At 40.2% G+C, this 26,723-nt stretch overlaps 1 protein-coding gene and 1 pseudogene across 1 annotated transcript in view; both read right to left on the bottom strand.

The window, feature by feature from the left end:
* Vmn2r-ps17 (vomeronasal 2, receptor, pseudogene 17) overlaps positions 1–13,710 on the bottom strand; it is a 140,140-nt pseudogene extending 126,430 nt beyond the window's left edge.
* Positions 11,773–26,723, bottom strand: part of Zfp987 (zinc finger protein 987) — a 29,313-nt gene continuing 14,362 nt past the window's right edge. Inside the window, exons 2-4 of the mRNA NM_001037926.2 lie at positions 20,488–20,591; positions 16,387–16,513; positions 11,773–14,240 (exon numbers count right to left, since the gene is read on the bottom strand). Coding sequence (NP_001033015.1) covers positions 12,496–14,240; positions 16,387–16,513; positions 20,488–20,517 — 1,902 coding nt within the window. The 5' untranslated portion in view covers positions 20,518–20,591 and the 3' untranslated portion in view covers positions 11,773–12,495. The remainder of the gene's footprint in view (positions 14,241–16,386; positions 16,514–20,487; positions 20,592–26,723) is intronic.

Below are 26,723 nucleotides of genomic sequence, written 5' to 3'. Positions count from 1 at the left end.
TGCACGCTTGCCTGGCCCCTTATTTTGAAAAGAAAATTCTAATCCATCCCCAGATGGCTCAACGGCCCATTTCCAATCTCCATCGTTTGAGGTAACACAACTCCATTGACTGCAAAAGTACCACCTAGGCCCCCCACACCAGGAGCTCTTAAGGTGCTCGGGGCAGCTATAGAACCCATAGCTTCGAACCACATTAGGAGGAGTAATCCTGGCTGTAGGAATGATTTGGCGGAGGCAAAAATACAGGGTTGGCCACCATGCCCCCGGAGGCTCTAATTTTGAGGTGGCAAATAGTATTTCCCCTGATTGGGATAACACTTGCCAAGTGAGAGTCATAGGCTGGTGTGGGTTGTCATTCTTCTCTTTCAGGATGGCGCCGACGATGTAGGCGTAACTTAAGAGGGTTATCAGTCCTTTCCAATTCCCATTCATCTTGAAGTTCTCCAGGAGCTCGCTTTACGTGAGAGGCGTGAATCCAAGCAGAGATGCCTTCTACTTTGACAGCAGTGGGGGTGGTCAGTAGCACGATGTAAGGGCCTTTCCAACGAGGTTCTAGATTGCCAGCTCGATGTCATCTGACGAGAACTGTATCTCCCACCTGGAACTGGTGAGGTACCATCAAATCTCCTGGTTCGTAGGCCTCCTTGAGCTGCTCCCAGGCAGTGTTTCTGACCACTTCTAGGGCTTTCATGCGTGTAAACAATGAAGAACCAGGGTTAAATTCTAGAAAATCCATCACTCTCCCTACTTCAGTGAGCGGGGGAGGCCCCCCGTACAGAATTTCATATGGAGTAAGCTTAAATTTTCCTGGTGTGTTTCTAACACGGAACAAAGCAAAGGGAAGGAGGGCTGTCCAGTCATTCCCGCCGGTCTCTATTGTCAATTTAGTCAAGGTCTCTTTTAGAGTTCTATTCATCCTTTCTACCTGTCCTGAACTCTGGGGTCTATAAGCACAATGTAATTTCCAATCAATCCCCAGTTGGATGGCCAGTCCCTGACTTACCTGGGCAACAAAGGCGGGTCCATTGTCAGACCCTATTACCTTAGGTATTCCAAATCGTGGAAAAATTTCTTCTAGGATTTTCTTAACCACAACATTGGCTGTTTCCTTTTTTGTTGGGTAGGCCTCCACCCATCCTGAAAAAGTATCTATAAAAACTAAAAGATATTTATTACCATACTTAGCTGGCTTTACTTCAGTAAAATCTACTTCCCAATAGGCTCCAGGGCGATCACCTCGTAGTCTTCTCCCTGGGGGATATCTGGAATGTCCTGCATTTGTCATGGCACACGGTACACAGCTCTTAACTACTGCTTCTGCAACATCAGAGAGTCTTAAAACATAAAAAGCAGATGCTTTTACCAGTGTTTGCAGGTGTTTGACTCCCAGGTGGGACATCCGATGTATATTTTCAATAAATCTCTTCCCTTCTTTTTGTGGTAATATTATTTTACCATTACTGGCTGCTCGTTGGCCCTGTGAATTTTTTGCAGTAAACCCTAAATTGTCCGTTAGTTTTATATCTTCAGGTGTATACTCAAAACTCTGGCTACACAGTTCCAGTTCTGGCAGAGCAACTTTCTGGAAAGGTTCTATCTGTTGAGTCCTGAAGGGCAGAATCTTAGGGCCGAGTGCAGCCTGTTTAGCTTTAACATCAGCCATATTATTTCCCCTTGTCACAGCATCGTGTCCTTTTTGATGTCCAGGACAATGTATAATGGCCACTTTGGCAGGCAGATGAATAGCCTCAAGGAGGCTCAAAATCTCCTCTTTGTTTTTTATGTCCTTGCCTGCTGACGTCAGCAACCCTCTTTGTCTATAGATGGCACCGTGGACGTGGGCTGTAGCAAAAGCATACCTGCTATCAGTGTAAATGTTGATGGACTGCCCCTCAGCCATCCGAAGGGCCTGGGTCAGGGCAATTAATTCAGCTTTTTGAGCTGACGTACCTTCTGGCAGGCTGCCAGCCCACACGACTCGCTTACCATCTACCACCGCTGCCCCTGCCATCCTCTTACCTTCTACTAGGAAACTGCTTCCATCTGTGTACCAGTTTGGAACACCTGGCCACGGCTGGTCACGTAGATCACTTCGGATCCCAATTTCCTCCGCAAGGATGTCTGCACAGCAGTGAACGGGTGAGGAATCATCCGTTTCAGGGAGGAAGGTGGCAGGGTTGAGAATAGCGGGGGGAGCAAACACGACCCGTTCAGTCAGCAGCAGACTCTGATAGTGAGTCATCCGGGCATTTGTCATCCATCGGTCTGGGGGCTGACGGATAATGCTTTCAAGAGAGTGGGGGGCTACCACAGTTATTTGCTGTCCCAGAGTTAATTTGTCAGCATCCTTAACGAGTAGGGCTACTGCAGCAACGGCCTTTAAACATGTGGGCCATCCGCTGCCCACTGGGTCCAGCTTTTTAGACAAATATGCCACCGGCCTCTTCCACGGCCCTAGAGCCTGAGTAAGAACTCCTCTGGCCACCCCCGCCCTCTCATCAACATAGAGGATGAAGGGCTTGGTTAGATCTGGCAGTGCCAAAGCTGGCGCAGTCAGCAGGGCCTTCTTAATATTTTTAAAAGGCTTTCTGATGTTCTGATGTCCATCTAAATTCTCCACTTTCCTTGGTCAGGGGGTAGAGGGGGGCAGCCAGTGTTGCAAACCCAGGTATCCAAAGTCTGCAGAACCCAGCGGTGCCCAAGAATTCTCTCACCTGTCTTGGAGTAGCCAGTGTTGGTATTTGAGTCACAGTCCTTTTTCTAGCCTCTGTCAGCCACCGTTTTTCCATCCCAGAGGATATATCCCAAATAGACTACCTCCATCTGACATAGCTGGGCTTTTTTAGCAGAGGCCCGGTAACCCAACTCACCCAGTTCTACTAGCAATCTCTTGGTCCCCTGCCAACATTCTCTCTCTATGGTTGCAGCAAGGAGCAAGTCATCAACATATTGGAGCAGGGTTACCTGGGAGTTTTCAGCTCGGAAGGAGGCTAAATCTCGATGTAGAGCCTCATCAAAAAGGGTGGGGGAGTTTTTGAACTCCTAGGGTAACCGTGTCCAGGTCAATTGTCCCATTTGTCCAGTGTCAGGATCTCTCCACTCAAAGGCGAATATGGGCTGGCTGGAGGGATGTAACTTCAGGCAAAAGAAAGCATCTTTTAAATCAAGTACTGTGTACCATTTTCGCTCTGGAGGGAGTGAGCTGAGGAGGTTATAGGGATTAGGAACAGTTGGGTGAATATCTTGGACCCTCTTATTGACCTCTCTCAGGTCTTGGACTGGTCGGTAGTCACTCGTGCCAGGTTTCTTTACCGGCAGTAAAGGAGTATTCCAGGGTGACTGGCACGGTACCAAAATACCTAATTGTAATAGTCTCTGAATATGTGGCCTGATTCCATCTCTTGCTTCACGGCTCATTGGATATTGGCGCACTCCTATAGGGGTTGCATCTGTCTTCAGTCCCACAACCACAGGGGGAACTCTGACAGCCATTCCCATGCCTCCAGTCTCTGCCCATGCTCTAGGGAAAGCAGTCAACCAGTCTTTTAGGTCTGGCACCTCTGTTTGCTTTATGCCTTCATGCAATCGGTATTCTTCCTCAAGCTGCAGGGCTAAGACTACGGAGGTGGGAGATTCCCAAGTTACTCTCGGCCCCTCTTGGGTAAATCTGATCTGGGCCTTTAATTTAGTCAGAAGATCTCTTCCTAGAAGCGGTGTGGGACACTCAGGAATGACCAAGAAGGAATGACTCACTTGGCCTTTTCCCAGATCTACAGTGCGTGCAGTGGTCCAGGGGTATTGTTTCTGACCAGTGGCTCCAATCACTATGGTTCTTTTATTTTTTATTTTTCCCAGTGGATGTTTCAGCACAGAATGCTCTGCCCCTGTGTCAATTAAAAAGTCCGTGGGGGGTCCCCTCCACCATCAGGGTTACCCTAGGCTCGGGGAGGGGGACCGAGCCCCGTCTCCCCTATTCATCATCTTTCAGAGTCAGGGCCTTAGGGGCCCTTCCCTTCTTTGGGCATTCCTGTGCCCAATGTCCTCTTTCTTTGCAATAGGCACATTGGTCCTTCTCTAAAATCTTCTGGACAGATCTTCTTCCTTCAGATCTGGATTCCTTGTTGCCCAGGTACCCTATCTGTCTATTCTCTGGCCTATTCCTTCCTTCACGTTCCCCTACTACTGTGGCCAAAATCCTGCTTAGATTCCTCTCCTGTCTTCTTTCCTTCTGTTTCTCTCTCTCTTCTTCTTCTCGCTTTTCCCTCTCTCTCTTCTCTTCCTCTGTTTCTCTCTTATGATACACCTTTTCTGCCTCCTTAACTAAATCCTGTAAAGCCATGGCATGTAATTCTTCTAGTCTCTGTAACTTTCTCTTAATATCTAATGCTGATTGTCCTATAAAAGCCATTGCAACTGTAGCTTGTTGGCTCTCAGAGGTCGGGTCAAAAGGAGTATAGCGTCTATAAGCTTCCATCAATCTTTCCAGAAAAACAGATGGGGGCTCGGTAGGGCCCTGCATCACTTCCCTTACCTTAGCCAAATTGGTGGGGCGTCTCGCCGCTCCCTTTAGACCTGCGACCAGAGCCCGGCGGTAAACTGCCAGCCTCTCCCTACCTTGAGCCGTGTTGTAGTTCCAATCTGGTCGATCCAGAGGGAACCCAGCATTAATCTCATTAGGTAGGTTGGTTGGGGCTCCATTCACTCCAGGAACATTTTTCTGAGCCTCCAGGAGAATGCGCTCTTTTTCTTCAGTAGTAAACAGAACCTGGAGGAGCTGCTGACAATCATCCCAAGTGGGTTGATGAGAAAACATAAGAGACTCTACCAGCCCCACAAGGCTGGTCGGATTCTCAGAAAAGGAGGCATGGTTAGCTTTCCAATTATACAGATCAGCCGATGAAAAAGGCCAATATTGGAGGGTCTGCAGAGACTGCAGGTCTGTGGGCGGGTCACCCACAGCCCGTAAAGGAAAAGCAGAAGTAGTGTCAGGAACTCTATTTGCTGGGGGACTCTGGGCTCGTCGGCTCCGGGTCCCAGCTGCTGGCCCTCCGACTGCACTGGCAGCAATCCCAGAGCCTGGCGCAGGGACCTGCGGAGGCAGAGGATAGGGAGGAGGGGAAGGGGACTCTGGCCACTCGGGAGGCCCTTCAATTTCAGGATAGTTCTTGGGGGGAGCTGTGGGTTGAAAAGGAGGCTCCGTTTCGGGTGGAGCCTGTGGTTTCATTTTTGCTTCTCGTAGAGTCAGGGCTCGGGAACCTGACCTATGCTGGGGAATCCATGGTTTTATCCAAGGCAGAGGATTCTGGACGAGGTCCTGCCAAACAGTAATGTAAGGCTGTTGAGCTGGGTGGGACCCAGGTCCATTCTGAAAGACAATGGCTTTAACTTCAAAAATAAGAGTCAAATCAAAAGTCCCCTCCGGTGGCCATCCTACATCAAAAGCTGGCCACTTGGAGATGCAAAAAGTCTGCCAAGGTCCTTTCTTAATTTCTACTGAAATATTATGGGCCCTTGATCTAACTTCAGTCCAGTGGTCTAAAGTCAAACTTAGGGGGGTCGTTATAGTCTGTCCCATTGTTGACACTACGTAAAACACAAAACAAACACAAAAAACACACATACATACACTGACAAGTACCTGAAAACAGACACAAAAAGCAAACACACACTGACAGATGGTCGAGGGAGTACACTCCCCGCCCCAGACGGACTCCTAGAGTCCTTCCCCTCGCTCAGGGCTTCAGAAATACAGATGGTCGAGGGAGTACACTCCCCGCCCAGACGGACTCCTAGAGTCCTTCCCCTCGCTCAGGGCGTTCCCAGAGCGAGCAGCAGCCGGTGATTCCAGCACGTCTGCTGTTCACACTCAGTGCCTCATCCCGAGGCAAAGGTCTCTGTTTCTCACGAAACTTCGCGGCTGCAAATTTCAGCACAGAACCTAGCCGGCTTACAGAAATATTTTTGGACAAAAAAAATCTCACCTCCAAGTGGGTCTTCGGAGACGTGGGTGGTCACGCCAATCCCGGACGAGCCCCCAAATGAAAGACTCCGAGAGGAGCCCCTCGCTCAGGCCTCAGGACAATAGCGGACACCCAAGAACTCACGACAGACCGAGCTTGTTGCAAACCACATGAGGCTTTATTCGGGGAAAGCCAGAGCTCTGGGGACGACTCATATCCCACGCAGGGGTAGAGGAGTCGTCCTCGAGGGAAAAGAGTTTCCAGTTTTTATAGGCCCTCGGGGGGAAAGGAGAAGGGGGAGATTAGGGGATTTCCAGATTTAAACAATATCTATTCTAAAATGATTGATTCCTCAAGAAATGAGTATGGGAGGGAAACAAGGAAAGAATCTAATGAAGGTACAGCAATGGGCACACACCTGGTCAGAACATTGGCAGACACACAGGTTCGAGGAGTGGCCAAAGCATTGTGCACCTCTATTTTTCTAAATCAATGAAGCCAGTTCTACTAACAATAAAATCTATTTTACCAATTTCAGGGCTTCTATGACCTTTTACATTCTGCCAGGATCTTTCACAGTCACAATCAAAAGCAAAAAAATCGATCTCCAACCGTCCAATGTCTGGGATCCAACTCACGATCTTCTGGGCTCCTCCAAGGGCTTGGGTCACTTCTCCAGCCATGCCCTTTGTAGCACAGGCGTCGTCCTCTAGGCTCCAGATGCCTGTACTCCACTGCTGCTGCTGCTCTTGGTGGTCATCTCATGGTACTGGCATCTCCAAAACACTGCGTGACCCCTTCAGTCCTGGGCCTTCAATTGCAACTGAGGCTACACCTTCACCAATGGCCTTCCATGGCCTCTCACAGTGCCGAGCCTCAGCTGCTTTGCGTGACCCCTTCATGCCTTCAAAACCAGTACCACCTGGGTGACCCTTACATATTACCAAGTCCCACTGCAGCAGGAGTACAACCTTGGCCATCTCTGGAACACAGCCTCTCTGTGCTTTCAGAAAACACTTCCCAGAAGATGTCACCTCAATGATGCTGGTCTCTTTTTAATCACTGCTAATTTCTTAGCTCCAGGCAACCAGCATCAATAGTCCCAGTAATGCAAAGTTTTTGCCTCAGTAGTTCTGGTATCTTGTTAATCACAGCTGATTCTTCAGCCCCAGCTAACCAGAACTACAGAATCTTCACAATCAAAACAGCAATGGCCCTGAAAGAGTCTTTAATTTTTCCCTCTGAAATTTCACAAACCAGACCTCCATCTTCTGCAGTGTTCTCAACATTATCTTCCAAGCTCCTACACAACATCCAACAGAGCTCTTAACAACGGATGGATCTTCAAGCCCAAAGTTCCAAAGTCCTTCCACAGTCCTCCCCAAAACATGGTCAGGTTGTCACAGGAATACCCCACTCTGCTGGTACCAATTTGTCTTAGTCAGAGTCTCTATTCCTGCACAAACATCATGACCAAGAAGCAAGTTGGGGAGGAAAGGGTTTATTCGGCTTACACTTCCATGCTGCTGTTCATCACCAAAGGAAGTCAGGTCTTGAACTCAAGCAGGTCAGGAAGCAGGGGCTGATGCAGAGGCCATGGAGGGATGTTCCTTACTAGCTTGCTTCTTCTGGCTTGCTCAGCCTGCTCTCTTATAGAACCAAGACTGCCAGTCCAGAGATGGTCCCACCCACAAGGGGCCTTTCCCCCTTGATCACTAATTGAGAAAATGCCTTACAGTTGGATCTCATGGAGGCATTTCTTCAACTGAAGGTCCTTTCTCTGTGATAACTCCAGCTGTGTCAAGTTGACACAAAACTAACCAGTACAGCCATGTTTCTGGTCAAAGTGAGAAATGCTTAACCTAATTGCATCATTATGTGCTGTGCCTTGTGTGGATAGGCAGATACTGTCTAGACACACGCAGCACAGACTGAGCACACATGGACTAAGTGAACACTGCTCAGGACAGAGTAGTGTGGTGGGCTTGGGAACCAAGGCTCTGCATGTTCACTTATGTCCGTTTATTCAAATGCCTGTTTCACATCACTCCGGCAAATCTTAGTTCCTTCCATTCCCCTGAAGAGGCTTAAGAAACATTGAGCAGTCTTTGTGGGGTAATAACTTTTTGCCTAGATTTACTTTTTTCCCCAATCTTTACATTTTACTTAGCTAAATATTTTTTTATAGTTTTATTTTGCATATGTGCACCATGTGAATGTCTGGTGTCCACAGAGGTCAGAAGAGCATCACATCTCTTGGAGCCGGAGCTGTGTGGATACTGGAAGTCGAACCAAGGTCCTTTGCAAAGCAGCAAGTGTTCTTAAACATTGAGCTGTCTCTCCAGTCTCTCATTCTGTGGTTTAAAATCATGTATGGTGTTGTGTTATTTAAGAAGTATACATTGCATGCTGAACACATTGTCAATCTGTATTTATTTTTACAGACATGTATCACCATGCCCAATTTAACGAATTTACTTTCTATTTTCCTTTTTGTGTGTATGGGTGTTTTGCCTGCATGTGCCTGTGCACCATGTGCATGCCGTACTCACAGAGACCAGAAGAGGGCACCAGATTCCGTGGAAATGTGCATGACCTTGTGGGTGCTAGGAACCAAACCCAGGTCCTCTGGTAAATCAGCCAGTTCTCTAACCACTGAGTCATATCCTCAGACCCTTGTTTTTTAAGAGAAAGTTTTTGCTATGTTAATGGTAGCTGGCATCAAACTTGTCATCCTCTTGCCTCAGCCTTCTTAATAAAGTTATTAAATGTTTGACATGAGTTATTTTATAAACTTGCACCCTATGTCTTTGCAGAGAAAATCCCTTTAGGAGAGTGTCATAGATTTTGATCATGTGGTGATTTTCTTACATTGCTGACATTTAGTGGTGTTTGCCAATCAGATCTGCCCTGACTGCTGGAGGGCTGTGCTTTCTCAGTCCCAGAGTGAGAGTAAACACTCAGATCACACACACACACACATGCATGTGGCTGTGTCCAGGTTTCCAATTTTTCTTTTTTTTCTTTTTCCTTTTTGTTTTGTTTTTAAAAGTTTATGAATGTGTTTTACCTGTACGTGTGCAGGTTTGTTAGGAGGTCAGAAAAGGCCATCATATCCCCCGTTGTGAACAGTCATGGGAGTGCAGAGAGTTGACCCAGGTTCTCTGCAGGAGAAACAGGTGCTCTTAGCCAGTGGGCCAACCCTCCAGCCTGGGTCCAGCCTTTTATGTAGGTTCTGAGGATCCAAACCTCAGGCAGTCAGGCTTTGTCAGGTTCTTTACCAATAGAGCCAAAACAACTTTTTATTTTTGAGATAGTATTTATTTTGACTCAGCTTTTTAAAGATTTATTTATTTTATGTATCTGTGTGCACTGTCACTCTCTTCAGATAAAACATAAGAGGATATCAGATCCCAATACAAATGGTTGTGAGCCACCATTCGGTTGCTGAGACTTGAACTCAGAACCTCTTGCAGAACTGTCAGTGCTCCCACCCACTGAGCCATATCTCCAGCCTAACTAATTTTTAAAAAAGATTTTTTGGTTACCTTTGTTATATACACAGGGACACATACACGCATGTACGCATACACACACACATGCTGCACATAATATACCTACACACAGAAACATACATGCACACATGCACACCACACTGCTAATACACATGCAAACATACACTGTACACACTGCACATACACATGTAAATGCACACAAACATACCACACACATATGTATATGCATACAAATGTGTACATGCCACAAATACACACACACACACACACACACACACACACACACACACACACACACACACACACACACACACAAGTACAGGTACCTGCAGAGGCCAGGAGAGGGCCTTGTGCTTTGAAGCTAGCTCTAAGTGTCCCGCTCCAGTCTTTTTTTTTTTTTTTTTTTTGGTACATACTTTTCATTGCTCCTTCTGTGTGACATTTAGAGCTACATCACAGTTTTAGTGAGGTTGCCAAGGATATGCTGCCAGTGAGTTTATATACATTCCTGCATTTTAAGAAGTGATTTAGAGGCTTGGGGAGGCAGCTCAGTAATTAAAAACATGGTGGATCAGAACTGAAACTCTAGTTCCAGGAAGTACAATGTCCTCTTCTAACCTCTGTGGGCACCAGGCATGCATGCGGTAGGGCACAAACACACATGTAAGTGCACCCTTATACATAAAAATAAAATGTTTTGAATAAATTAAGAATAAACCTCCAAAAGGAGAGTAGTGACTCAGGCTGAGAATGTGCTAGCCTGGTACCACAAACCTTGCATTCAGAGCTCAGACCCATGTCACACGTTGAGGAGGCACACGCTTTTAGTCCCCTCAGCATTTGTGAGGTGGAAGCAGAAGGATGAAACCGTCAGGCTCATCCTCTGTAACATAGTCAGTTTGAGGAAAACCAGCCTGAGCTACATGAGACCCTCTCTTAAAACACGAGGAGGTCAAAAATGACTGTGGTCCAGGATTCTGGGGTTTTAAATTTTTAAAGTCAAGGAAAAATATATGGAGTAATATGGATTTGTTCCTTCTACCATTTGATTTTTTTCTTAGATCCTAATTTACTGAAACTTCTTGAATTTAGGATAAATATTCTAATATCATATTGAACTCGGAGTAAAAGTACTTCTTTCAGTACTTCCCAATGTATTTCCAGGATGGTTGGATTTCTAAACAGTACATGAGTATGCACCTCATCTAAGATTTACAGATTCATGATATTTGTATGAATGAACTCATACATGAAATTAAGATGAAGATACTACCTTAGTAGTGAGTTGTTGAGTTTTTGTTCAGAATGTATATTCTGAGATGTGCAAAATATTAGCATTCTGCAGATGATTTAAGAAAAGAATGGAAATCTATTTCATTCCTTACGGTAGAGTGGAGTATTAAGGCACAACAGGACCAGACACCACAATGTCTTGTAATATGTGTCAACGGTCAGCATTTTTTTTAAAAAGGTTTTTTTCAAAGATTTATTTACTATACATAAGTATACTGTAGTTGTCTTCTGACACACCAGAAGAGGGCATCAGATCTCATTACAGGCAGTTGTGAGCCACCATGTGGTTGCTGAGATTTGAACTTAGGACTTTCAGAAGAGCAGTCAGTGCTCTTAACCACTGAGCCATCTCACCAGCCCAACGGTCAGCATTTTTCTGAGACTTATAGGACTTTTGTTCAATAAATGGGAATTAATAACTTCAGAACCATGCAGACACAGCAAAGTCTGGATAGCTATCCTTGAAATCTATGTATCCAGGTTTTCATTTATTTTTGTAGATTTTTCTTTCATACTTCCTTGAACTCAAGAGAGAGCAGACTTGTTGCTGAGGCTCTGAAAGCTTCTACGTATTTTCTGTTTCTTTTTATCTTAGCCTAGTAATACTTGCCTGGAACATTGAACTGAATCTTACGTATTTTAGTTAACACAAAGCACCATATGTAAAACAGTATTTCTAACTTTTTAATGCTAAATACTGACATTGAATTCAAATTATTTTAGGGTGGGCAGACTACCCTACACTTCAATGAATGATTTCTTAGTTTTAAGACACTTGGAAATATGTGTTTTCCTATGCTGTTAAGCAACCACTGTGACAGGGTCGTTACATCCCAAAGGTATTGTTATCCACCAGTTAAAAATCACCACTATTAACTTTATGATACAGGTTTGCAAAAATGTTCATGACTTCAGTCTATGTTTTATTTGAGGCATTTCCTGGGAAGGTGCAACATATATTCATCTGAGTATCCCAACTGCAAATTGAAAACAACCAAAGCAAATTTGTTGAATCTTTCAGTTTTATTGGAGTTAGTTACAGGACAATAAAAATATACAAAATGCTACCAGTTTTATTACCTATTTTGAGGGTTGTATTAAAGACCTTAAATAGTTTCCTTTTGAAATGGATTATTTCTGTCTCAATGAAAGTGTTATACAATACTATCTTCTGACTTCCTAACTTATCTTCATCTTATAACGTTTGAGGGTGAACAAGTAAAAAGGTGTCATGAAAAGCTTTCTACATTTTCACATTTTTAGAGTTTCTCCCAACATAAATAGTTGACATTATCTAAGATTTGAACATTGCATGAATATTTTCACAAGATTTTCATAATCATACTAATTCTCTAGTGTGGAGCCTCAAGTGTTGTCAAGAATACAACATTTTCCCCAACAGAAATACTTTACCCTAAAAAGTTCTTAGATGTTCTCTCTGACCTGAAATGAAGTCAAAGATATTTCTTCATACAATGCATGAGTTAAGTTTATAGCCTGTAAGTATTCACTGTTACAGTCTAGGAAATAGGCCAAAAGGAAAGGATTCATACCTACAATATATTTGAAAAGTTTGTCTTCTCTAAGTATTCTCTAATGAATTTTGAGATGATATATCTTGGTAAAGGATTGTCTCGTTCACTTCATTTATAAAGATTCTCTACTGTATGAAATAACTGATGATTTCTAAGACTGACATTGTGAGTATTGTATTTGTCACATACATTCTATTTGTAAGGTTTCTCTCCTGTATGAATTTTCTGATGAATACTAAGATGGGATTTCTGGGTAAAGCATTTGTCACATTCACTACATTTGTAAGGTTTCTTTCCTGTATGAATTCTCTGATGAATACCAAGATGGAATTTTCGGGAAAAGCATTTGTCACATTCACTACATTTGTAAGGTCTCTCTCCTGTATGAATTCTCTGATGAATTTTCAGAATGTTTTTTTCATTAAAGCATTTTTCACATTCACTGCATTTGTAAGGTTTCTCTCCTGTATGAATTCTCTGATGAATACTAAGATGGGATGGTTTGGTAAAGCATTTGTCACATTCACTGCATTTGTAAGGTTTCTCTCCTGTATGAATTTTCTGATGAATTCTCAGACTGCTTTTTACAGTAAAGCATTTGCCACATTCACTGCATTTGTAAGGTTTCTCTCCTGTATGAATTCTCTGATGAATTCTCAGACTGCTTTTTTCAGTAAAGCATTTGCCACATTCATTGCATTTGTAAGGTTTCTCTCCTGTATGAATTCTCTGATGAATTCTCAGACTGCTTTTTTCAGTAAAGCATTTGCCACATTCACTGCATTTGTAAGGTTTCTCTCCTGTATGAATTCTCTGATGAATTCTCAGACTGCTTTTTTCAGTAAAGCATTTGCCACATTCACTGCATTTGTAAGGTTTCTCTCCTGTATGAATTCTCTGATGAATACTAAGATTGGATTGTTGGGTAAAGCATTTGTCACATTCACTGCATTTGTAAGGTTTCTCTCCTGTATGAATTCTCTGATGAATACTAAGATGGGATTGTTGGGTAAAGCATTTGTCACATTCACTGCATTTGTAAGGTTTCTCTCCTGTATGAATTCTCTGATGAATTCTCAGACTGCTTTTTTCAGTAAAGCATTTGCCACATTCACTGCATTTGTAAGGTTTCTCTCCTGTATGAATTCTCTGATGAATACTAAGATAGGATTCTTGGGTAAAGCATTTGTCACATTCACTGCATTTGTAAGGTTTCTCTCCTGTATGAATTCTCTGATGAATACTAAGATTGGATTGTTTGGTAAAGCATTTGTCACATTCACTGCATTTGTAAGGTTTCTCTCCTGTATGAATTCTCTGATGCATAGTAAGATTGAATTTGTTTTTAAAACATTTGTCACATTCACTACATTTGTAAATTTTCTCTTCTGTATGAATTTCCTGATGAATACTAAGATGGATCTGATGGGTAAAGCATTTGTCACTTTTACTACTTTTGTAAGGTTTCTTTCCATGATAAATTCTCTGCTGACTTTGTAGGTTTTCTCTCTGGGTAAGATATTTGTGAAATTCACTACATTTGTAAGGGTTCCCTGCAATATTGTCTTTTTTCACCATGACTTTATGTTTAGAAACAAAAATCTTGTCTAATTCTGCATTTCGGTTGTGTTTTTTCTTCTGCATGTTAATTCCTTGATTGAGACTAATGGTAGAAAACAAACTTAAACTGTTTACAGAGTCATTGTATTTGCAAACTTCTTTAGTGTTCCTGGGCTTAAGTCTTTTTTGGTTCGAGAATTGAAGAGCATCAGAGCTGTGATTAGTTTTGTAAGGTGTACACTGGAGGGATTCAAGAATGACATTGCTAAGCTTGTCCCATTTAGAAGACTTCTCTTGAATATTCATGTGTTCATGGACAATGTACTGGCTGTCTTGATCCAATACCTTCCCATTCTTTCCACGTATGCAATGATTTTCTGAAAAAAAAGGGGGGGCAATTAGAGGTGACATGAATTACTTATATAAGGAGTAAGGGACTCAATAATCAGTGAGCTTATGGATTCGTACTCTCAAGAAAGGTCTCTCTCTCTCTCTCTCTCTCTCTCTCTCTCTCTCTCTGTGAATCATTACATGTATCCTCAGAAGAACCTCAAATATGATCTATATCAAATGACTGGAAATGATAATACCCTGCTAAATGTTATTTTCAAATTAGACATCATACCACCTCAAATATAATAACCCAGAATTGCTCCAAAAGAAGTGACATGATATGTACTCACTGATAAGTGGATATTAGCCCAGAAACTTAGAATACCCAAGATATATCATACAATTTGTGAAACACATGACACTCAAGAAGAATGAAGACCAAAGTATGGACACTTTGCCCCTTCTTAGAATTGGGAAAAAAAACTCCCATGGAAGGAGTTACAGAGACAAAGTTTGGAGCTGAGACTGTCATATCTGGGGATCCATCCCATAATCAGTCTCCAAACACTGACACCATTGCATATACTAGCAAGATTTTGCTGAAAGGACCCTGATATAGCTGTCTCTTGTGAGACTATGTTGAGGCCTAGCAAACACAGAAGTGGATGCTCACAGTCAGCTATTGGATGGATCACAGGGCACCCAATGGAGGAGCTAGAGAAAGTACCCAAGGAGCTAAAGGGATCTGCAACCCTATAGGTGGAACAACAATATGAACTAGCCAGTACCACTCGTGTCTCGTGTCTCTAGCTATATCTGTAGCAGAAGATGGCCTAGTTGGCCATCATTGGGAAGAGAGGCCCCTTGGTCATGCAAACTTTATATGCCTCAGTACAGGGGAACACCAGGACCAAGAAGTGGGAGTGGGTGGGTAGGGGAGTGAGGTGGGGAGGATATGGGGGACTTTCGGGATAACATTGCAAATGTAAATGAAGAAATTACCTAATAAAAAAAAGAAAACAAAAAAGAATGAAAAACAGGCTGAAGGGAAGGCTATCCAGAGACTGGCCCAAAGAGATGCAGATCCTTGCAGCCAACCATTGAACTGAGCAAGGGGACCACAATGAAGGAGTTAAGGGAAGGCCTGAAGAAGCTGAAGGGCTTTGCAACTGTGTAGGAGGAACAACAATATCAAGACCCACAAAGCTCTCAAGGGTCAAATCACAAAATAAAGAGTACACATGGAAGTACAAATGGCTCTAGCTTTATATATACCAGAGGATTGCCTTATGTGGCATCAACAGGAGGGGAGTCCCTTGGTACTGTGAAGGTTCAGTATCCCCACATAGGAGAATCCTAGGGGCATGAGGTGGGAGTAGATGGATTGGTGGTGGGAGCATCATCAAAAAAAACAGGGGGAGGGGTGGGATATAGAGCTTACAGACAGGGAATGGAGAAGGGGCATAACATTTGATATGTAAATAAATAAAATGACCAATAAAAAAGAAAATTGTACTTTGCATAAGCTGGACAAATAAATGATCCATCTGTAGTGAATTTCCCGAAAGTAGAACTCTAAACAATATATCTCTAATTTTATGATTACAATTTGATTCAGAGTGACACTGAATCTGATATAATTTTGCTCAGGTATAAATTTATGATATAGCCCATAGTGTCAGGGAAATCACTAAATAGGTTTGTTTCAACATCCAAAATGCTAGGGTAAAGATTATGTTGTCCCAGATCTAAACACAGAGATCAAATGTCAAAAAGTTAAATAAAGAAAAAAAATTGCCCAAACCAACAGCTCTATATCCACTTGAAACCTTGTATATTTTTACATTCATAAATAAGGATACATTTTAATGCAATAGTAAGATTTTTATAATTGCAACTATTATATGTACAGAAATATAATTTCTTGTTCTGGATATTTAAATTTTTTCTTGAACTTTTTTAAGTTCACTGAAGCTAGATAAGAGATAAGGAGTGACCTCAGAGAATATAGCAGTGGTTACTTTTCCAAAGAAAGCAGAGAAATGTAAAGGAAACACAATGAAAAAGTTATGATTTTAACTAGAATTTCCCTCATTCAGGAGTCTCTGGATATCTCAGAGCATTTACATAAGCACATAGTAGGAACACTCAAAGAAAGTAAAAGGAATTAAACAAGAAGTTCATTCTTACCCACAAACAACAGATTGTTGTAATTCTCCAACATCACATCCATGTACAATGACCTCTGAGCAAAACTGAGACATTCCCATTCCTCCAGTGAGAAGTCCAAGGCCACGTCCTTGAAAGTTAACAGACCCTGTAATGGAAAACTACCTACTTGATACTGGACAAAAATGTTTTTCTACTTAAAAAAAGAAGTAATTAAGATATCCTTTTTTTGCTGTGTGTGGTGGCAAACGCCTTTAATCTCAGCACTTGGGAGGCAGAGGCAGGCAGATTTCTGAGTGCAAGGCCAGCCTGGTCTACAGAGTGAGTTCCAGGATAGGATAGCCAGGGCTGCACAGAGAAACCCTGTCTCAGAAAAACAAAACAAAACAAAAAAACCCAAAACAACAACAACAAAAAGATATCCTTTTTTGATGCAGATGAGGAAGGAAAATATTGAAGGATAAATGTTTTCTGAAAGTGTTATTGAGATGTGTCTGAAGATACGAATGGCTGCTCTTCCACTGACAATCTACAGAATGACTTATTATAATGCTCGCATTTAGAAAGGCTCTCTAAATAAATACAAAGAAAAGAAAAAAAAGAAAAGAGAAGAGAAGAGAAGAGAGAAGAGAAGAGAAGAGAAGAGAAGAGAAGAGAAGAGAAGAGAAGAGAAGAGAAAGAAGAGAAGAGAAGAGAAGAGAAGAGAAGAGAAGAGAAGAGAAGAGAAGAGAAGAGAAAGGCTCTCATCTTCAAGAATTTTCTGTGATTTACATAGACGTTCACAGCAAATGAAAGATTTGCTATCATCATTCTTTTCAAAAATTTTGGTGTGCAGTTTGGATTGTATACTGTCTTTTTTTTTAAGATTTATTTATTATTATATCTAAGTACACTGTAATTGTCTTTGGACATGCCAGAAGAGGGCATTAGATTTCATTACAGATAGTTGTGACCCACTATGTGGTTGCCAGAATTTGAACTCAGGACCTTCGGAAGAGCAGTCAGTGCTCTTAACCGCTGAGCCATCTCTCCAGCCCTGTATACTGTCTTTTAATGTCATTTATTACCAAATTTGATTCCCAGCACCCACATGGCACTAAACAGTAGATTGTTAAACCCAGTTCTTTAAAATCCAATGATCTCTTCTGAACACTACTGACAGGAGGAATACATAGCACACATGCATACATTCAGGCAAATTTAAGCAACATATATTGAAGAAAAATAAACATTAACTTTATTCAAAGAAATTTTCTAAACTACTAATAGACTTCCTTATATTTCTTTTTCACTGAGAATGCATGATATAATTTCAAAAGCAGTAAACATTTATAGAATATAACATGTACTTTTGATGTCTAAATGCAGTAATGTACCTTTATGAAATATGGGTTGATATCAAACTGAATCCCAGTGTCCCATGAGAGATAGTCAAGTTATGATAAAAAAATATGCTTTCAAATTTTACAATGTCCACTTTGTTCAAATATGGACACTAGCTTAGTCTTATGTGCAGCTGTGTCTCACATTTGTATTACAACATGTCCATTTGACAATCTGAGGCCTAAGTTCAATGCTGCACATGTTCTAGAAGAAACAGGTAGAAAACAAAATGCAGAAATAATGGATTGACAAAACGACTAAGTTTTTTTCTTTAAACACAATAAAACTGCAACATCAGGGCATCCACTGAACGTTCCATATGACACAGAAAATCAAATGCTTTTGGAAATTATTTTACGACAATGTATTCAAAACCATAAAATAGAAATAAACAGTTTTAGAGAGCTTTAAAATTATTTAACCACATGGAGGCTCACAACCATCCATACGAAATCTGATGCCCTCTTCTGGAGTGTCTGAAGACATCTACAGTGCACTTACATATAATAAATAAATAAAGTATTTTAAAAAATGGTGGAATCTGATATAATTCATTTTCCTTCTGGAGCAGATTTCTTGTTTGATGGGATGCTGGATAACAGCGTTTTCATGTATTATAAATTCCTTCACAATTACGGTGCCTCCTCAGAAAAGTTAATACCTAAATACAGCATTGATAGGATAAATCTTTTCCCACATTACAATGAACACATAAGAGTCTCCAGCTCTGGGTTCCACAGATACAAAACATTTTTATCATACATAGGGATCATTCCTAACTGTTAAAATGTTGATATGAGGGGTCAGCGGTACTGAAACTCATTCAGGCTTCACATTTCCTCTCATTCTCTTTCCTGGATGGTTTCTTGTGTCCTATGTAATATTTCCAGATCATTTATAATTTTAAAATAATGTTTATTGACTTTAATTTCATATGAAATGTTATTTTTGCTGGCACGTAGCTCTGTTCACATGAGAAATGCAGGCTATGGTAAAACATATTCTCAAAAAAAAGAGTTCTGGAAGGAAAAGAAGTCCCCAGGCAGGTACAGAAAACTGAATCTGAATACTGCAAGAAGAAGAGACCTTAACTGCAGAGCCACATCTTTGACTCTTAATTAGCTCCTGTGGAGACATAAATAAATATGCTTAATAACAATTTCTCTAATACCATATGGTCTTTCACTATAAAATGATTAGCTATGTATGTTTAAGCAAATATCATATGTGGCAATGCATTCCAATGAAGTAAAATAATTTTTGAACAAACTGTGTTTTTAAATTGAGGGAGAATTATACTAAATATTCATTAAAATTTAATAAATTATTCCTCATTGTATTAACCTAACTGAAAATTTCAGTCTTCTAATTATAACTTTTTTCTTCAGAATTTGACCATATGTATATCATAATTACACTTTTCATAGAGAAGTGTGATCTATCATTCTTCTTTTGTTTATCAAAAATTATAATATACAGACAATATACTGTCTTTATTGCAAATATGCCTCAAAAATGCAAAACCTGTGCCATGAACAAATGACTAAAGGGGAAAGGTACTTGCTGTTTCTACTTTAAAAACTAATCTAATTGTCTCTAAATATATTGCAGCTCACTATGATGTCTGAATTCAGTCCCCAGGGTTTGGTGCTGTTCTCATGGTTTTAGGGGCATAATGTATCATTCAGTGTACGTAAAAACCTTCAGATAAACACTTATGGACTTAAAGAAAATAGTATTGTAATGAAAAATAGAAACATTGCCACAACCCTTCAGTTTTCACTATGTAATGCACAGCTTGGCTGAAGAGGATTAGCATAGACTGATTCAAGCCTTTCCCTTCTAAAGAAAAAGACAAAAAATAATAAAGGAAATTCATTTCTTTTTGAAAATTAATGGTTTATGCACAGCACCATAGCTATCCTCTCTAGAAAAATCTTACTAATATAGTTCATGTGATGAAATACAAAGGTGAAGAAAACAGGACTTAAAATTATTTCTGAAACCAAAAAGAGAGGTAAATAACTATATATTGTGAATTTTCCACAGGGACAGTATCTCTCTTGAGACAAATAGATTTCAGGAGTCAACTGTGATTACTGTGTGACATGAGGTGTGAAAAAAGTGTTGTCAGAATATTGAAATCTGTATCAGCTCACAATCACACTAATGGTAAAAGAAAGACATTTTCCTTTCATTATCTGTGACCCTAGGGAGCTAATAATACATTTACTATTAGGATTCAAGACAGTGGATCTCTCATAATTTTACATTCTAGAAATTCTACTCTTTCATATCTTCTTTAGTGATGTGAATTTATACTTATTTCTATACCCTCATTCACAAGCTTCTGTTCAGAAACCTGACCATCCCTGAAATGCAATTCATGTGGCACAAGAGACCTCACCTCACACTAATACAAAAGGACAGAACTTATTCAACATAGAAAATATCCATCAATCTGTTCTCTGAGCATCATTGTAATAGATCCTATTTGAGACATGCAGATCTCTAGTCCAAGGGAATTATATATTCTCACAATATAAAAATCAAGTTAAAATATAAAGCCATTATATGCATGAAAGGGAAAAAAATTAAATTCTCATTATTACAAGAGAAAATATAGAGCATAGAAAAAAATCCCTTTAGATAACATTCAACATATAGAGATTAAAACTTCTGGATGACTTGAATAAAAAGAGATTTTTTTAAAAAAAGAAATGTGGAAAGGACACTGACCTGTGGTGTATTTACCAGACACACACTCATTCTTGTTGTTGTCCTTCTCCCAGGGTCCAGTGAAGAACAAAGTTTGAATTCTTCTTGAAATTTCACATCAAGGTCTGAATGATTCAAAGATGAAATAAATACAACACCATTACAGGCAATGCTAAACCACACACACACGCTCACACAGACACACACAGACACACACAGACACACACACACACAGACACACACACACACACACACACACACACACACACACACACACATATATATATAAACATTAAAAGCAAAATGATACCAGGAATCTTGAAAATGTACAGTCATGAAAGTAAGTAATGATATATTTAGACTGTAACTGTAACCTAGTTCCTCCCACCACCCTAGATTCTCAAAGTTTATTCACAACACCTCATATGGAAATCCCTGTCACCTGACCTAAATGACACACAGCTAAAGAAAATTGAGAGGCTGTAGCTAAAGCAATTTGACAATGTTAATAAAATTTCCCTAACCTAAATCACTAAACCAATACCAATTCTCATGACAAAATGAATTATGAAACAAACTCAAGAGACAAAAGTCAAAATATAATCTGAACACCATTCAATGTGGACAAATGTCATAAAGAGGGAACAAGCACAGGAATTCAAGAAGGCAGAAACAAACTTAATGAAATTCCAGAGAATTCCTACAAGTGGGTAAGAGAATAATTATACATATGCAAGACGTGAACACCTTATCCAAAGATATAAAAATCTAAGGAAAGCTCACTCTGAAATGAAACAAGAAATGAACTCTGTTAAGCCTGGTGGTAACTCAGTGGCCAATATATGAAGACGCTGCATTCAGCCAAAAAAAATAAATAGATAGATAAATAAATAAATAAATAAATAAATAAATAAATAAATAAATAAATAAAAATCAGCTCGTCAATGAAAGGTCTTTCATCCTAGCTCTCAGGGATGTGACCTAAAAGCCATTCTGGTCTCTATATCAGGACATGTGAAAGTCAGGACTAGAGTGTGGGACCCTGTTTTAAAAACAAACAAAAGAGCAGGAAACCCATACAAGAAATTAGGGCTTTGTTTTCTACATTGATATCAAAATCAATTTAAAAAGCACAAGGATATTAGAAGGCTGATTATATAGGTATGAAAGAATAAATCTCCCATTGGATAGTACTTTTATCGTTTAAAGTTGGATCCTCAGTGGGTCACAATGTTTTGAGGAATTTAGTTGTTGGAACATTACTGAATAAAGTATGACACTGGGGGTTGGCTATGAGAAAAAAGAATAGATAGATCCAAGTCATCTTAATTCTCTGTTCCTTTTTAGTGACTGGGGTTGAGGATGTGATCTTTCAGATCTTTCACCTTTCTACTTCAACAACATGGCTATGTTCTATCAGTCCTCCCTGTCATGGTTGATGGCTATCCTCTGGAAGCATTACCCAAAGTAGTCTTTTTCTTCTATTAATTTCCTTGAACATGGTGCTTTATGAAAGCAACAGACAAAAATAAATTACAGTAAAACATATTCTGGTTGGATTTAAGGTTGCCTTTCAGAGAGAGAATTCCTGTCATATTCTGAAACCTAATCAAGAACAGGATGTATGTTAGGTCATGGGAACTATGAGGCCATTTTAAGAAATGATATCATCTAAAATCATCATAGTCTATATTGTGTTCTCTCAGTAAAAGGTAGATGAGTTAATGGACTCAGACTCACAGCATAATTTAGACACTGTAATGTATATATTTGAGGACTACATCCAGGAATATAAGTTTATGAACACTTTTTTGATAAAAAGAACAATTCCAGTGTTACATCTAGTTTACAGATAGTAAAGTGATGGTGAGTAAAACTGCTTCCAAATTCTACAACTGTCAGTTTTGCTCAGATAGGAACCCTGTATCTCTCTTGTCTGAAGTTGGGTGTCAACAGGTAGTCTAAGATGCTCAGTTTGGATTCTAAGACCTATATACAATGGAGCATCCTTTCTAGAAGAAAGAAAGAGAGTTAGAACACCAAATACAAGAATGACTTAAAAAAATACGTTTCTTTCTATTGGAGAGTTGGGAAGTATAAAGTCAGTGTATACAAACAAAATTACAAACAAGACATAGAATCAAATACTTTGTGATATGATTTTATAAGAATTTTACATGAAGAAGAGTTAAATGATTATTTAATGAAGAATTAATTTGAGAATAATGATATAAATAAAAAGTTAGCAATAGGTATCATTAATATAATATAATGTTTTTGACTATATGACAAAATCAATACAGATAATAATTTCATAACTTACACAGTGGTTTCCCTGCAGAATGGTTAGACATACATGTATAACTAAATGACATATGTGAAAAAAGTGATAAAGTAAAATGATTTTTATAATGGAAATAACCATATTAAGATGTATAAGAATCATACTAACACTTCATTTTTTATGGATACATTATTACTCATGTGTCTATTACTGCCACAAAAAAGGAATCATCTAAGGTTCTTTTACTTCATTCCTATTCTTTTCTTTTTTTATTTTATTTTATTGTTTTAAATTAGGTATTTTCTTAATTTACATTTCAAATTTTCTTAATTTAAATTTCAAATGCTATGCCAAAAGTCCCTGAGAGCCCCCCACTCCCCTACCCATCCACTCCCACTTCTTGGCCCTGGCATTCCCCCATACTGCGGCATATAAAGTTTGCAAGACCAAGGGGCCTCTCTTCCCAATGATGGCCAACTAGGCCATCTTCTGATACATATGCAGCTCTAGACACGAGCTCCAGAAGTACTGGTTAGTTCATATTGTTGTTCCACCTATAGGTTTGCAGACCCCTTTAGCTCCTTGGGTACTTTCTCTAGCTCCTCCACTGGGGGCCCTCCTGTTCTTTTCTTAATTATTTGAGCTCATCCATCTAACATGGTTAGCGGTTGGACATATAAGTATCATTTAGGATTCTTCACTCAATTTTTATAAAACAGAACTCAGGATTATATTCAGGCTCTATCATAAAAGTGTACCAGAAGTGTAAATCCCTGGAAAGAAGAGATGACTCAGGGGTAAATGGCATTTGCTATTCCTGAAAGGAAACACAGTCTAATTCTGTCTTCACAGCTATAGTGATAAAAACAGCATTGGTACACAGGCAGACAAGTTGATCAATGAAATGGAATTGAAGAACCAGAAATAAAACCACATACTTACACACACGTGATTTTTGACAAAGAAGCCAAAAATATACAATGGAAAAAAGGAAGCATCTTCAATAAATGGTGCTAGTCTAATTTGGCTGTCTGTATGTAGAAAAATGGAAATAGACCCATATTTGTCACCTTGCACAATGCCCAAGTCCAAGTTAATCAAGGACTTGAACATAAAATCAAATACACACAACCTAAAAGAAGAGAAAGTGGGAAAAAGCCTTGAACTCATTAGGCACCAGGGGACATTTCCTAAACAGAACTCGAAGTCTCATGCTCTAAGATCAAGAATTGAGCGGGGCGGTGGTGGTGTATGCCTTAAGAACTTAAGAAGATAACCACCAAAAAACCAAACAACCCAATCAAAAAATGGTGTGTATGACTAAACTGAGAATTCACAACTAAAGACACCCCAATGGCTGAAAACCAACTTAAAGAAATGTTCAAAGTCCTTAGTGATAAGACAAATGCAAATCACAATGACACCTTACAGCAAACAGAATAGCTAAGATCAAAACCTCAGGTGACAACACATGTTGGAGAGGATGCGGAGAAAGAGGAACACTCCTCCATTGCTGGTGGAATTGCAAACCTCTACAACCACTCTGGAAATCAATGTGGAGTTTCCTCAGAAAATTGGAAATAAATAGATCTGAAGTCCCCGCAATACCATTCTTGGGAATATACCCAATATCTCCAAAGACACATACAAATAAATAAGTATAATAAAAAACAAAACAAAACAAAAACAAGGGTGTTTCTCTAAAAAAAAAAAAAAAAAAAAAAGGCAATCTCTTAAGAAAGACATTATACTATAAAATCTTCAGGGATGTAAAACTAACTAAACCCCAGGCTCATGAAACTAAATAGATATTAGTAAACTTTGATCTTACCCCTCTTTAGCAGGCTTTTAGCAGTTTCAGTCTTCAGTTCTGTAAAACTAGGACTTCCCTAAATATGTGTGTGTGTGTGTGTGTATATGGGATCTCTTGGAGTTAAGAGTTACAGGTAGTTGTGAGTCACCTGACACAGGTGCTTATAAACAAATTTAGGTCTTCTGCAAGAATACCGAATGTTCCTAAGAACCTACAGCAAAGTTGTGGGCTCATACATGCATGCATGCATACATACATACATACATACATACATACATACATACATAATGTAAATGTTCAATAAATTGCAACTATTGTCACAGGGGCATGTGTTCCACTATATTGATAATGGCCTTATCTGTGATAGCCAGAAGCTGGAAACAACCCATATGTCCCATGACAAAAAATGGATACAGAAACTGTGGTTCATTTACACAATGGAATATTACTCAGCTATTAAGAATGAGGACATCCTAAGTTTTTTACGCAAATGGATGGAACTAGACATTATCATCCTGAGAGAGGTAACTCAGACCCAAAAGGACATGCATGGCATATATTCACTAATAAGTGGATATTAGTCATAAAAAAGTCCAGAAAACCCAAGATACAGCCCACAGAACTCAAACAGGTCAACAAGATAAAGGGCCAAAGTGAGGAGGGAGGGAGGGACTGACATGGGAGAAAAAGGTGACAGGGTTGGGGAGAATCATAATCTGATATTGGGTGGGGGAAGAGAACTGAAGCCCTGAGGGTGAGAATAATAAATGGAAACAGGCAACCTTGGGAAATGGGAGATGGGGGACCCTCCAGAATGTACTAGAGACCTGGGAGGTGAGATACTCAAGGAACCCAAAAGGAGGGACCCTAGATTAAATGCCCTACAGTAGTGAGAAAGAACTTTTGGAGCCCACCTCCAACAGAGAAACAGGGCATTGAGTGAGGGATGGGGTTGCCATCCCACAGTCAAAATTCTGACCCATAATTGTTCCTGTCTGAAAGAATTACAGTGATGGAAATGGAGAAGAGCCTGAGGAAAAGAAGGTCCAATAACAGGCCCAAAGTAGGATCCCAAAGTTGCTAAAGAGGCCCAAAGTTGCCTGTTTCCATTCTTTCTGTGGGCCTTAGGGCTTCAGTCCTCTTCCCCCACCCAATATCAGATTATGATTCCCCCCAACCCTGTCACCTTTCAAGGTGAGGACCCTAGGCCTAACATTATACCTGAGGCTATGGAGCAATCACAAAGACTATCATGACTGTTTTCTGAAACACCCAAGAGCAGTTGGATACAGATGTTTGCACCCAACAAATGGACAGAAGCTCCTGACCCCTATGGTTGAGATAGGGGGAAGCTGGAAGAAGCTGAGGAAGAAGAGCCCCCTGTAGGAGGACCAGCAGTCTCAAATAACCTGAACCCCCAAGACCTCTCAGACACTCGATCATCAACCAGGAAGCATGCACCTGCTAATAAGAGGCCCCTATCACATATGCAGTGGAAGAATGCTGGATCTGGGTTCAATCAGGGAGCATGCATCTCACCCCTGGAGAGATTGGAGGTTCCAGGGTGTTTAGAAGGTGGGGAGGAGGAAGGGATATGGAGACAGAGAGGTGGGCAGGAAGTGTGGGATGTGGAATAGTTAGAGGATGGACAGGGAGGGCAATAAATCTAGAGTGTGGAAAAAATGAAAGGAGGGAAGGAAGGAAGGAAGAAAGGAAGAAAGAGAAAAGAAAAGAGTAATAATAAAATAATCTCTATGTCCAGAAAGTGCATGCAAGCAACATACATAGGAGCTGCTACACTTAAGAACAAAACAAAGCAAACAAACAAAACAAATGTACTTCTGTTTTTTTTTTTTTCATTTTGTTTTGTTTTCTTTTTTAACTAGGAGTAAAGGTTCTAAGGTTTTAAAATGCTGACTCATAATAATCAAGAGAGAACCTGGAGTAAATGTTTGTAATCATTCGTAATTCCTAAGGAAGTAGCTCATGCAAAGTAGGTTTCATCTGCAAAGAGCTATTTAGAGAATTGTCTCCACAGAGTACAGAGCTGTCAGCTTGCATCCATCATTAATAACAAGTCATTCTCTCACCACTCCCATTAGCTCCTTAGGACCCTTTCCCACCTAAGGTAGGTTCTCTGCATCTGTCCACCATGATTGC

Source organism: Mus musculus, chromosome 4, assembly GCF_000001635.26.
Source record: "Mus musculus strain C57BL/6J chromosome 4, GRCm38.p6 C57BL/6J".
NCBI lineage: Eukaryota > Metazoa > Chordata > Mammalia > Rodentia > Muridae > Mus > Mus musculus.
This window is presented reverse-complemented; position numbering and strand designations above follow the sequence as displayed.